Source organism: Amphibalanus amphitrite, unplaced genomic scaffold (assembly GCF_019059575.1).
Source record: "Amphibalanus amphitrite isolate SeventyFive unplaced genomic scaffold, NRLGWU_Aamphi_draft 001363F_arrow, whole genome shotgun sequence".
Lineage (NCBI taxonomy): Eukaryota > Metazoa > Arthropoda > Thecostraca > Balanomorpha > Balanidae > Amphibalanus > Amphibalanus amphitrite.
The window spans coordinates 64788-79108 of record NW_024882856.1 but is presented as its reverse complement, the minus strand read 5'-3'; the positions used below and the strand labels follow the sequence as shown (position 1 = coordinate 79108).

The 14321-nt window shown below is 48.5% G+C and overlaps 1 protein-coding gene across 1 annotated transcript; it reads right to left on the bottom strand.

The window, feature by feature from the left end:
* Window positions 1-1799: 1799 nt before the first annotated feature.
* LOC122372473 lies at window positions 1800-13757 on the bottom strand. Its single transcript, XM_043349686.1, has 9 exons — window positions 13567-13757; window positions 9372-9429; window positions 5516-5650; window positions 4868-4972; window positions 4422-4533; window positions 3739-3950; window positions 3282-3498; window positions 2399-2989; window positions 1800-1973 (listed from the first exon to the last, which is right to left on the bottom strand). The coding sequence occupies exons 1-9, from the start codon at window positions 13729-13731 to the stop codon at window positions 1937-1939; spliced, it is 1632 nt and encodes a 543-aa protein (XP_043205621.1). The 5' UTR covers window positions 13732-13757; the 3' UTR covers window positions 1800-1936.
* Between the last annotated feature and the right edge of the window lie 564 nt (window positions 13758-14321).

Genomic DNA, 14321 nt, shown 5'->3' with positions numbered 1-14321 from the left:
TTATACAAACGGTACTTGAAATGCGCTTACTCAAATGCGCCATTGTTAAGACCCTCCCACCTTAACATTAGATTTGAGTTGAGATAGCCAAAATGGGGTCCCTGGCTCACAATTACCGGTTTCGGCACTCACAACATCCAGAAATGCCTTAAATCGGAAATATTGAATTTCAAAATTGCAGCATTTTGATTCAGAGGGGCTAATGCTTAGGAATACCCCTCTGAATGTGTGACGTCAGCGCAGATATCTAACGATTTTTAAATGTTTGACTAAAACGTTTTGTAGCACGCGGTGGTATATGCTATTTGCGCGCAACATCTGCCGCAAACGCCGCACTTCTAAAATAAAGTCGCTAGAAACAGCGGATATCCCAAAAAAGTAAACAAAAGTAAAAGTCAAATATCTTGAAAACCGGTGAATATTTTTCGGTGAAATTTGGTAGATATTCGTTTTCGCTCTTTCTGAACCGAGCGATATCACTTTCATGCCAATTCATAAACTTTTTTGAAGGTGGGAGGGTCCCTTTAATTACGTTTGCTGTTACCAAAAGCAAGCGTAGCGTAACTTCCAAACTATACTACGCAATTGTGTCCGAAACTCAAGGTATGACCGGAACTAGCTTTCAATGATATACAAAGCCTTTGCATGTATATCATGTTTATATACATATAAACATTTGAATGTTTTCGCATCACCGATGTGCACGCCAATATGCCATTTATGAATAACGCTGCATCTGCATAGTTCATGGGCAACCAACCTCTTTGACGATAAATTTGTCGACAACTCTTAAAACATTACTAACAAAACCAATCCGCTCATAATGTTGATGCAATAAACGGTGCAATGTTGAAGCATATGCTCCTAGGCTATATAGGTGGTGACAGCTCACGCCTCACATGGTTTTTAAAACTTGGCCAGAAATGTGCCGTCACAACTCAGTAAATGTCCCTTCCATCAAATCGGCATCAGGAAGTCAAACATGACGACTTGTGGACAACATATTACGGAGCGAGCGAAGCGAGCGTAGTCTTTCCTTAGATTAACGGAAATTTCTGAGTATGAGCGGCCGGCCGTGGTCACGCTTTTGCGAGGCTTATATCTCAGCAACCACTTGACCGATTTACACGCGGTAATTTTTGTAGGGTAGCTTCATTCCTTCTACCAAGTATTGGACTATTGCCGATGCATGTGGGTGACCCCTTATGCACGTGCCACGTGCAAAACGAAGAGGTGTCACTTTTGTAATTGTTGCAATTTCTCAGTAACTACTTGGCCGATTGCGCTGAAAGTTGGCATGTAGGTAGGCACCCACTAGGCAATGCATATCCATGTGCCAGAATTGGGGTGCTGCTGCACGTGCGCACGTGCAGGGGTCGATTCCAGATCTCGAGAACGGCTGGACCGATGGCGCTCAAATTTGGCACATGGTTAGGGACCGGTTAGTAGGGTGCCGTGCAAAACTCAGTTGGGACCCATTTTGCACGTGCGCACGTGCAGGGTGCCACTTCCAGATCTCGAGAACGGCTGGGCCGATTGTGCTCAAATTTGGCACATCGCTAGAGACCGGTTAGTAGGGTGCCGTGCACAAGTCAGCTGGAGGTACCTCGTCGAAATTTCGCACGTGCAAGGCTCACCCTCTCGCTCGCTCCGTTAGTCGCCCCAAAAGGCGTTATACTGGTTTTATTAAAAGAAGAGTTTTTACGCATCGTCAGCCGTTTCTTTTATTTATATTTGCTAAATACCTAAATTCAATAAATTATGAATGATTCGTCAATGCCACTAAACAGTACGGACAGACAAAGTAATAAATAATGAGCAAGCTGAAGTCGGTCAACTAAGTAGTCAGCTTGCACCTAGCTCGTCAATAATAGCGCAGCGAGTCTTCGACAAATAGACGGATTGATGGGGAGAACTACCGATCTCGACACAACGATCACGGGTCCATTGAAGCACGGTCGGTGGACTGACGTCTGAAAAAGAGGTAGATAAACCGTCAGGATCGGGTACCGAAGCCGGTGTGTGTTCGATGAGGAGCGCAGACATAGATTATTGCAACGATACAACTTAAACCACTCTTCTTTAGCAGCAATTATAAAAAAAAAAAAATACGAATGAAGTTAACGGTTAAACGATAGGAAGAAATGTCTGCGTTCATTGTTTAAACGAAAACCAGTTTTTATTTCTACGCCGATAACAAATCGTTACAACAAAAGCCAATGATGCGAGATACTAGCCTAGTAAGGTATTAATTACACTTTCTCCGGGACGGGTCACTAATCCGATAACTTGTCCCAAAATAAAGAATAAAAAATCCAGCCCTGGTGAGCTCGCCCAGTCTCTCGCCCAATGAGCTTTCCAAGTCTCCCTTCTATTAGTGAGCTGTCCCAGTTCTCACCTGGTGAGCTGTCCACGCGCGTCCTGCGTATGGAACACGATGATGTTGGACGAGCGCGAGTCTCTCTTCTCGAGCGGCGGGTGCAGGGAGACGTCGGCGGCGCCGGCCGGGCTGCTCTCGACCGGCACCTCCAGCAGCTGGCGGCTGAAGCGGCTCGGGTCGCCGCGGAACAGGTCGCTCAGAGACGAGCCGCTCGAGATGTCCGACTGGGACGAGCTGCGCCGAGACTCTGCCTGCCGGATCCGCTTGAACTGCTCCTGGAAGCTGGGCTGCTCGGTGTCGGCGAGTGATGGGCGCGGGCTCGAGCCGATCGAGATCGAGGAGGCGTTCGACTGGTGGGACGCGGTGCGCTCCAGGGGCCGCTTGGGCAGCGGTGGGCCGGCCGGCAGGTCCAGACTCGTCTGCGGCACGTCCAGCAGGTTGGAGCCGCGCCGCAGCCCCAGCGCGCGGAACGACTGTTTCGAGTCGCGCCGGTTGCTGAGCTGCGCCCTCAGAGGCAGCTTGGGCTGGTCCATCTCGAAGGCGACGTTGTCGGAGCCACCACGCGGGTCACTGCTGCTGCCCTCGTCCCGGCCGCGCCGCGACAGACGCCTGAGAAGGTAGGTCGGTGTCGTGACGGAGGTGGACATGGTACGGGCGTGAGGCTCGGAAACAGTTCGTATGGAGTGCAGAGATGAACGACTACGCTATAAATCACGCTATAAATATAAATCATAGTGTTACAAATAACGTGCCAGTTATTGAAGTTTGAGCCAAACTTTTTAAATTGCAATTTAACTATGACGTTGATGGTTCATGCCTGTAAAAATTATCGTTTATCAACACCGTAATACGAAGCTGCGGTGCCCGAGTCAGTACGAGACTGGTGGCGCCCCCTGCTAACCTGATCAGTTTGGAGGTGGCCTCAAGACCCGCTGTGATGGGCTCCTCCAGTTTGGGTATCTTCAGCGTGGGCCGCTTCCTAGACTCGTCTGACTCGACGATCAGCATGTGTCGGTCGTAGGGCGTGCCAAAGTCCACCTCCAGGATAGTGGAGAACGAGTGCGGGTGGAGGAGATCCATGATGGCAGCCAGCACACCCACGCCCGTGCAGAGGATACCTGACGGAGGAGTAAGGAGTGTTACACCCACACCTGTAAACCGAACACCTGACAGAGAGAGAAGCGTTACATCCACTCCCGTACAGAGAATCCATGGCGGAACATATAACCGGATTGCAATGCACACACTCAAACACTCGCTCGATTCATCGTTGATAGTGTGAGGGTCGTCGCATCCACACACGCACACAGATAGATGGCTAGATCTCATAGATCTCAGGATAGATTTTCCACCCTCACCTGCCAGCAGCACCAGGTAGAACTGCCAGCCGAGGCTGATCCTCAGCACGGCGTCCTCCAGACGAATGGCCATCAGGTGACTGGGTTTGAGCGTGCTGTAGAGAGCGCAGGCCACGCACATCAGCGCCCCCGTCACCACCATCATGTAGGCGCCGTAGCGGGGCACCGTCAGCAGCATCAGGTTCATCAGCAGCCAGCTGGCGAACGACGTCCTGCGGCCAGACGGTGATTCAGCGGTGGAGCCGTCAGATGTGGAACCGGGATGGGGCTCCATCAGGAAGGTAAATGCGGTGGCTCGGTCCGTTGCGGTATGTTACGATACAAGTTAGATCGATAAGTAGGTACACTGTGCCTCAGATCAGGTAAAGCAGATGTCAGTGTGCACTGTGTTGTAGGTCAGGTCGAGCAGAGAAGAGGTAAGTCGTACACTCCCTAGCAGTTCAGGTAGAGCACAGGTCAGATGCCACACAGCGTCACACGTCAGCTCGAGCTGTGCTCTGTGTTATAGGTAAGGTCAGGGGTTACACAATACCACAGTGTTCAGGATGACCAAGGGGTTATAGAAGGGCGCTTCTGTGTTACAGTTCAGGTCCAGCAGAGGTCAGGGTCACGCTAGTGTCACAGTCCAGGCTGAGCAGAGGTCCATACAGGTTATTTTGGCAGAGATCAGGAGTCACGCTCACCAGATAACGATGCTGGTGTAGTAGCCGGCCGTGCGCAGCTTGGGACCCCAGTCAAAACCCTCCGAGTTGGCGCTCAGGTGCTCGGCCACCGTCAGAATCGGATACGGCAGACCTATGGGACACGGGGAAGGGTCAGTGCGGGCTCAGTGGAACTACTTCCGAGCGTGTCCAGTGTCCACCTCGCACTGGCCATCGGCCACAGTACAGATATGCAGATTATAATTTACAAAAAAAAAAACAAAAACTACTTTTACTGAAACGAACGACACCGTCGCTCATTTACCCGTTGGGACATGAGGGAAATAAAAGATAGCTGTTAATCGATTGCTTAAAAACAACCGGCTTATTACTTGCAAATATGTCGATTAAATATACGTCAGCCCAGAAAGCAGCGGTCTGACCAGAAGCCAAGTTTCACATCTTAAATGACTTTTTTCTCATCTCACCTTTCACGAGTGCCGCCCGGTACTCCTCCCTCATCTGTGTGGGACGGTTCCAGCGGAACCGCTCGTTGAACGCCACGTCCACGTTCGGACCAGCCGACGGCGCCGCTGCCAGGTCAGGTCAGGTCAGTGGATCAATGGTAGGTGTGCTCAGGAAAAATCACCGTCGGTCCGTCCGTTAACAGGCATTAAAATAGCTAAAATTAGTAAACGGCTCTCATTTTACTGGCTCCCATTGTTTGTTTTGTTGGGTTAGGCCCTTTTGGTCTGACAAGACCAGTTCAGAGCTGAAAGGATGATAGGAATTAGGGGGAGACATTGGTCTGGGCAGATACCCTAGAGTCACCGGGGCTGAGCCCGTTCGAATGAACAGGCCGACCAGCCCCCCCCCCCCCCCCAAGCACTCTCTGCACCCGGCTACGGGGTGCGCTCCAAGGGAGCAGCCCGCACGACATAAAGGTGCCTGTCCAGCCCGGAGTGGGGGTTGTGGCGTGGAGGAGAAGGATTTCAGTATCCTGAGGATGGAAACGATGGACGGGGTGTGTAGCTCCCATTTGCATCCAATGCCTCAACTCATGGATTAGAGTTCGAGACAATTTCGGACCATGTGAAGTGTTACGCTGGTGACCTCCGGTCTCGTGGTCCGCTCACCGTTCATCGTGATGTTGACGTGGTTCAGGCCGATGTGCGCTCCGAGGTTGGCCTGCATGCTCTCAGCGGAGAAGGCCCGGTAAAACGTGTCGATGTCCACAGAGCCCGACTGCCAGTCCGAGCCGGTGGCGCCGACTGACGGCAGAAACGAGAAGCTGTGATTCAGGTACACGCCCACGGAGCTCACAGAGGGCGGTATCTACATCCAAGTCCGTCCAATGCGGTCCAATGCACGGGACTAACCATGGTCACGGGTGGCACACCATCATGGGTGTTGTTTTGTGTAGGCTTGGTATCGCCTGAGCTCTACCAATAATTTCGGAAGTTTAACATCTGCCCAATGCGATGCAGAATGGCTTTGGTAGCCTAAAACTAACCATTAGAGCCCTACCAACCAGTAAAACGCCTTCTGGGCGACCAACGGAGCGAGCGAGATCACCGTTCCGTGCTTCTATCCTCAGGATACTGAAATCCTTCTCCTCCACGCCGCAACCCCCCTCCGGGCTGGACAGGCAACTTTATCTCATGCGGGCTGCTCCCTTGGAGCGGCACCGCTGCTCCCGAGGGAGCGCACCCCGTAGCCGGGTGCAGTGAGTGCCTTGGGGCTGGGTGGCCTGTCTTCGGACGGGCTCAGCCCCGGCGACTCACTAGGATGCCTGCCCAGACCAATGTCTCCCCCTAATTCCTATCATCCTTCCGGCTCTGCAATGGTCTTGTCGACCGAAAGGGCCTAACCCAACAAAACAAACAAACAAAAACAAACAAAAGCGAGCGAGAGGATGGGCCTTGCACGTGCGAAATTGCGAGGGGGTACCTCCAACTAACTTGTGCACTGCACCCTACTAACCGGTCTTTAGCGATGTGCCAAATTTCAGCGCAATCGGCCTAGCCGTTCTCGAGATCTGGAAGCGGCACACTGCACGTGCGCACGTGCAAGCGGGGTCCAAACTGACTTTTGCACGGCACCCTACTAACTGGTCCCCAACCGTGTACCAAATTTGAGCGCAATCGGCCCAGCCGTTCTCGAGATCTGGGAGCGCCCCCTGCACGTGCGCACGTGCTGTAGCACCCCAACCTTAACACATGCAGATGAATTATCTGATGGAGACCTAACTGTGTACCGAGTTTCAATTCAATCGGCCCAACCGTTGTGCCGTTATTGAGGTTGCAATTTCGGGGGTTCTTAAAAAATGTCCAACTTTACCACGCGCCACGTGCGGTGTTTGGCAAGAACGCATGGTGGCCATCACACCACAGAACTTTTACGTCCAAGTGACATTCAGTAAAGAAGACCGCTTGTCAATCGGATGTCCCGTTCCTAAGATATTAGCTTTTGAAGAGCGTCCCCACGGCCGGCCGGCCGGCCGGCCGGCCGCTCATACTCAGAATTTTCCCTTAATTCAGTATGAGACTCCGCTCGCTTCGCTCGCTCCGTAATAACTTCGGAGAACCCATGCACACCATCAGGAATAACGTTGCACGGGTAGTGGAATTTTGCTAGCGTACTTCTTTACACAGCTGCACCTGTACATCAGAATCATTCAAGCATACACAGCATGATCGTGTTTACCTAAAGGGCCGGGGAAAATGACAAATAATTATACTTGGCACGGCCTACGACCGTAACGAATAAGACGTTTCATGCTAGATTAAATTGATTCAGTTTGCGACTTTGAACTTTTAACGGGCTTCGAGGTTCTCACTTATATGCATTACAGATTCATGTGATGCATGACTGTAGGTCACTTTCACTCGCTCTGAAAACTCGGCGTTGTGTTAATTATGGCATTAATTTATAATTATATATACCAGAACTGGGAATATACGGTTATTTGGAGCTAGCACGACAGCGTTGAACAGCCAAGTGTCGGGCCGTCTACAGCTGATGCTGAATACAACTAAACTGCGCCCAGTCTTGAACGAAGACGGCTGAGCGCCGACCCCGACACAAATAAGAGCGATTACGGTCTGCATTCTCCACCCTATACACAAGGCCTAGTGAGTAGTGACTATGACGCAGCGAAGGTCTGTTCCCTACACACATTTCTCCCCACCCGTCTGTCAGAAGGGAGACTCCACTCTCCGCCCACCCAGGCGCGGTCTGTCAGTACTGCCCCCCGGCGGACCGCGGAGCCCCAATGACCGGCCCTGACACACATGGTACTCCCATCGGCTGCCACTTCCGCGGTGATGACGTCAGCCTCCTGTGACGTCGGGTGACGGGTCAGACCACGGAGGAGCGACACAAGGGCGGCGACGGCCCGCGGCCAGCTGTTACGGCCGGGAACGGCGGGGCGGAGGAGGGGGGGGGGGGGGCTCCGTCCGGTGGAAACTGCGCCACTGGCCTTCGTTCGTATGGGAGAGGCACATGGCACAGAGTCTCCACGCGGGACGTGCTACGGGTCAATCCCGATGGATTAGTAATAAAAAGGTAATTTGAATTGATTTAACGGCTATATGACTAAAAATGTACCAAAAATTACATATATGGTGCATTGTAATTCACTGTCTTATCTTACTTTTTAAATTATATTTAGCTTATTAGTGTGCTGTTAAATATCTTTTATTTCTATTAAAACTATATGTATAATATTACATGTATTTCATATTTCAATAGGTATATGACTTATTGCATCATTACATAAGAATGTAAAAAATAATCATTGCAAGACGCCGCTTGACTTGCGCTCATTGGTCCATATTAATTCATGCTTGACTGATAGGTGATCCACCTGACCCGGTAAGTCGCTGAAACATTTTAGTCTTCAAATGGCTCGTCTATCTTATCAGCCGATCTGCACACAATTGAACTGAGAGGCCCACAGAGTCTCGGCAAATACATGTACTGGCGAGAGTGGAGTGGCCGCCGATAACGCCAGCGGGCGTGGATCAACTCCAACATTCCCCAGGCCGGACGCAGAGGCCCCGACGGTTTGAATCTGTGGTCTGACTCACACGTGATATTTGCACCGCCACGTGGCGTCTCCGTTTTGAGGAGTTCGACCCCGTTGACCCCGGGTACTCAACCGTCAGGCACTCGATCAACGGAATAGTACGGCCACAATAAGTGGGCATCAGTAGGTAGTAGAGATGTCAATCGGATACCAACTTTTTGGTATACCGATACCAAACCGATACCAACTCGGTATTTGGTATTTCAATCCTAATGTGTTTGGTATTTAGTTGGTATCATGAACCCTCACTAATGTATAAGAGGCTAAGAAATCGGTATAAAGTTGGCATTTCCCTCATTTTCCCAAGTTGGTTTGGTTTCGGTATTTCCCCACGGTTTTGGTTGGTATTTGGTTTGGTATCGGTATTCCGATTTTCTGTAATTGACACGCACTAGTAGGTAGTATCTGGCATCGAAGTTATCGTAAAGTTATTGTTAGGAATGAGTGAAAATAATTTTGGAAGTGTTTCTTTAGGTACAAATTACTTCCATGGCTAATTTTAAGACGATAAATTATGTAAGCATAATTATGTTAGAATATTACCGGGTATTTGCATTATTACGAAATGGCCCAATTCATCATTATCCTCATAACGTAAACATTAAAATCGCGAGGATTGCGAGTAATATAACAACGAATTGCGAGTAAAATAAAGAATAGCGTGTGCCGTGTGTATTCCATAACACAACCAAGTGAGCAGATTAATCCCTACCGAAAGGCAGACACGTTGACTAGATTGTATAGAATCTGCACTAGGACTAGGTATTGGAGCATACATATATGCTCAGTGTATTATAGGAGTATAGTAAGTCCGCCAATCGCACACGGTATCACTACTCGTACTTCCACTAAAATGTACAATTGTATTATGTGTGGCTAAGTAGGTGGTCCCATTCACTTACGTGTGATGGAGAGGCCGGTGAACAGGCTGAGGATGACGCAGGCGAACGTCGTCAGACGCTGAAAACACACATCATAGTTACGACATGTCACAAAGGTCGAACGGAGAGAGAGAGAGAGAGAGAGAGAGAGAGAGAGAGAGAGAGAGAGAGAGAGGGAGAGAGAGAGAGGAAGAGTCAGGGAGGGAGAGAGAGAGAGAGAGAGAGAGAGAGAGAGAGAGAGAGATGGAGAGGGAGAGGGAGAGGGAGGATAAAAAGAAAGGGGGTGAGGGTGGTGAGAGAGAGTGAGAGAGAGAGAGAGAGAGAGAGAGAGAGAGAGAGAGAGAGAGAGAGAGAGAGAGAGAGAGAGAGAGAGAGAGAGAGAAAGAGAGAGAGAGAAAGAGAGAGAGAGAGAAAGAGAGAGAGAAAGAGAGAGAGAGAGAGAGAGAGGAAGAGACAGGGAGGGAGAGAGAGGGAGGGAAGAAGCGAGAGAGGGAAAATAGGTGCAGGTAGGAAAAAGAGGGAAAGAGAGATAAGATAACTAATGACAGGAAATATAAGTCTTTGAATGTGCCGATCACACTCGAAAGTCGAAGATAAATTTTTTTACTAATCATCCTTGACGTCCATGGTAATATCGCACACATATTTGAAAACTCATCCAGTCTAACGACAAGCGAGGGAGGTGCAGTAAGCTCGTAAATTACGTAAATAGAAAGAACGTTATATTTGCCGAAACATCTCATCATAGGTCATGAAAGTTTTGGGACGGATCGTGGAGATTTTACTATATCATTTAGCAAAATTTACCTACCTATTATAAAGCGGACATAGGCCTACTGAGTGACATTGCGATAGCGTTGTGTAAAAAGTTTAAAGGAAATAGTTCACTTTTTAACATGGGTTTTGAACTGGAATAGCAGTTCCGTAGCTTGGGCTGAGACGAGCATAAATCAGGAGCTTTTACAGCCCAACGATCACCCTAGGCAAAGATATTCTATTTCTCGTCCCGAAAAAGGTGTCTTGCGTTGAGGATGTGTGCCTTGCATATACAGGGTGTCCCAAAAGTAAGGTCATCATTTGTTCTGGCCACACTGCCAAAAATACGCGATGGATAGATATAAATAGGACATCATATGAAAGAGCATTTTATAAAATTTTATTCTGACATACATATGAGTCAATACATTGGCTCGTAGCCCCACATTTGCTGCTTTTCTACATGGCTACCATTTCGGGCCGCGTGCATGAATAGACTACTTTTGACTTCCTCCACTATTCTGGAGCGATTCTCTGGTGAGATGCCGCCTATGTTTGCTCGAAGGGATCATCCTTTAGTTCTTCCCGGCTCGTTGGGTTGTCCTAAAAGACAATCTTTCTGTTGTGTATCCAGAGAATAAAAATATGAAGGTGTAACGTCAGGTGACCGCGGAGGCCATTCAATGGCGTTGCCCTGACTGAAAATTACGGGATCTCACATCCACTCTCGGAGACAATGCATGATCTTCAGGACGGTGCAAGCATAGTCTCCATCCTGCTGAAACCACTGCTGGCTGATGGTGTCGGCACAGCTGCGTTGCGACGAGCGGAAGAACCACTGGGAGGACTCTCGGCCACCTCTCTTGATTTATTGTCACCCGATTCCCGCTGTCGTCCTCAGGACCTCGAAGCACAGGTGGCTAAGTATACATGCCCTGTGCGTACATTATACCTTTTTTCTGACGTTTTACCGGTTGAGACGAAACTATGCATGAGTTCAGAGATAGGGCGAGCTGATAGGGTCTGCTTAGGGCCGAAAACTGGGCGGTATTTACCTTTTGTTTTAATGACGGACCCTCTCTAAGAGTTGAATTTCGACCTTCTCAGTTTTATGCCTACTGCTCGGTGTAGTTATGATCAAAAATGGTTTAAGCACGCAAGAAAATAATTTTATGGATGTACCTTGCACGTGTTAAAATTGGAAGTGATTCGGACTCTTACTTCTCGAGATATTTAAGTTTTAAATCATGACCTTACTTTTGGGACACCCGGTATTTCCATCCAGTATGAAAAGAGCATGGGTCCCGAAAATTCTTCAGAAACTAGAGAAATTATCTACGAGAACTCTAGAGAAATTCTTGTACTGATCAATTAGGACATTCAGGGGAACATTATCAGATCGAGCAGATCGCCCAAATGCCGGTGGCTGCGATAATTTCTCTATTTCTGAAGAATTTTCGGGACCCATGCTCTTTTCATACTGGATCGCGTGTGCCTTACAGAAACTGAAAAGTTCTTCCTATTTCAAAAAATAGAAAAAAAATCTTTTGTTATAAAAAGGTTTTATTTTCTTTGCTGATTATTTTGAACATAAAAAATAATAAATCGTTGCAAAAAAAATAATTTCGTGAAAGTGAACTATTTCCTTTAATCTACGCCGTAAAGTGGTACGCAAAACAATAACCTATACGCACTATGTAATATGATAATACAATTAAATTTCAACGGGATTAAAACGTCTCTTCGATTAAACACCGAGTTTGTTAATAATAATAAGCATCTGCTTTTTTTCTTAACAAAGGACAAAAAAGCGCATCTTCAGGTATAAAGCCTGGCGTGACAATTTAGGTATCTAACGTTATATCTAGGGCTAGGGCAAATATCTGACAAAGATGACAATTCGTATTTAAAACGAAAAAAAACACAATTAAGACATTTAAAGCACTTGTAAAACGGTCACAAAGAATTATTGCATGCTGACCATAACCTCCAATTGACCGTTCCAACTTCCACTCGCAGAAATTATTGGCTTTTTCACCTTGGTGATATTACCTTTGGAGTTCGGGTTGATCTTTTTAAGGATTCCCTCCATGGATCTCAACAAAAAAGATAGAAAGATAGGTAAAACCCATGTCTTAGCTACCTCACGGACAGTTTTTTCCACGAATACTCAAAGCGTGATATTTGACATGCCTCATAACTGACCAAAATTCAATTTACATATTTCTAAAACAGCTATATCTTTAGGTCAGGTGAGAGCAGGTGAACTTCGATATCATATTCAAAATTCAACATGGTCCAAAGACCAAAACTGTCACAGCTTCGCAGAGCTATCAGAGGTTTACCTAAAAAGACACGCGTCGCCTAAACCAGGGAACGTTTTGCAGAGAGGTGAAACGTTCAACAAGTGACAGGCTTTGGAGTTCTTATAAGCACCTTGCATATGCATTATGCATAATGTAAAGGTGCCTAAGATGTTTCATGGGGGGTCTCGAATCGGTCATATGACCATTATAACTAACGGGATTATGGTAATGCGAAAGCTGCTTATTATAACTGTTGGCAATGATCTAATGTTATCTTGAACACCTGGGAACCGTAATATATCGTATCGTCCTTACAAGGTTCTGGTTCAATGTTTTGTTTGTTTTTCACTTTCCGAGGTTGCATGTTGTCATGTATGCCGTCACTGAGGTCATCTGAGGTCATCGGAGATATCCATTAATCATTCGCAAGCTAGAATGTCGAAAAATACACCAAACAAGCTCAACATAAGCTGCAAATATCTAGCCCGACCAATCAGTTTCCCGGCCTGACATGGGCTTTCACCCAAACTTGACATGAGGTAGACAGTAACACACAAACTAACCGTTTCAAACTCATAATATGTCCATTGATGTGCCTGAATTTAACAAACGCTATATTGTGGAAATCGCTCCTTTGTGACTATTGTTGTCGAAGTTATTTGCCTAAAACCGAGTCTTCGTCTACTGATTAAGCGAAGATTCAGCTAAACGGGAGACAGAGTGGAGAGCGGCGACCTACATATATTTACCGCCTCCTGAACCAGGCAAATTTCGTCCTACAATGTCAAACAATCGACCACCGATGAGCTCAGATGACCAGACTATCTACATGTCCTAACCCTCTCCGGACCTATCGGCCTTCTATACCTACGCTCTGGCCGAGGGGGCCGATGGAACCCCTCGCCGTTTTCCCCTAATTGAGCTTTAAGGGCCGTGCGAAAAAAAAAGACGAGTGTATGTGCCATTACGAGACGCCGCGACTGGTACCATATTTGAAGGTCTCAGTTCAGCCGGTGACCTTTGATGTCACATCAACATACTTGATAATAACACACTCCCTATAGCAATGGCATCTACGACATCCCCTTGCCACTCTCACTCTCACACCTTTGACACATGGTTACGTCTTAATCAGCCTCCTAGCCGGAACTCACCTGGCTGCGGACGCCGGGAAAGATGAGCAAGAAGGCGACCAGCACCGTCAGGAACACGATCGAGATCAGGATCATGGCCATGTCGCCGTGCACAGACGTGCGGTTATTCTGAGTGTACAGAGTTGGTCCGCCATCCGCGCGGAACGCGTCGAACCAGCCCTTCATGTTGGGGGTTTGTCGAGGCGCCGGTGATAAGTCTGCGAAGACGAGCAGGTGATAGGTCAGTTTGATGCATACATCTCCAATCTCCATGCATTGACAATTATCCAAGTAACTTTAAAGACAAATACATACCTACCCAATAGAAGGATATTGCCTCAAGCAATGCTCATTGCACAGTGCACACCAGTTCCAACAGAGATAGGCGGAACTAAACTCTCGCTGTTGCTCGCAGCTACTCACCTATGTAGACGGCTCAGCGGCTCGGGTCGCCTCGGTCCCACACCACTGCGCCGGGCGGCGGTACACCCGGTCACACCTGCTCCAGTAAACTGATGTTCCTCAGGGTGCTGCAGCACCGTCAGCGGAGGGCGGAGTCGGCAGCTCGACCCTGGTCGCAGCCGGCGGGTTCCGGGGCCAGCGCCGACCGCCAAGGTCCCCTGCCTTCCGCACCACCGCCGCGCCCGGAACCGCCGTAATGGAGCCATGTATACGGCCGGAGTAAGTGCTGCTGCGCCCGTGACCGGCGCCAGTGACCTTGCCCCTGCCCTGACCGGGCCTGGATCCCGGATCGCAGCGCTGCAGACGGCGGCACC

What these genes read in the sequence shown, in the direction of transcription:
- LOC122372473 (XM_043349686.1), bottom strand. Translation starts at nt 13,731, where the DNA reads ATGAAGGGCTGGTTCGACGCGTTCCGCGCGGATGGCGGACCAACTCTG. An exon ending in TTCCCGGCGTCCGCAGCCAG is followed by an intron (nt 9,430 to 13,566) that starts GTGAGTTCCGGC and finishes GTGTGTTTTCAG; the next exon opens with CGTCTGACGACGTTCGCCTG. An exon ending in CCGGGCGGCACTCGTGAAAG is followed by an intron (nt 4,534 to 4,867) that starts GTGAGATGAGAA and finishes CGTGTCCCATAG; the next exon opens with GTCTGCCGTATCCGATTCTG.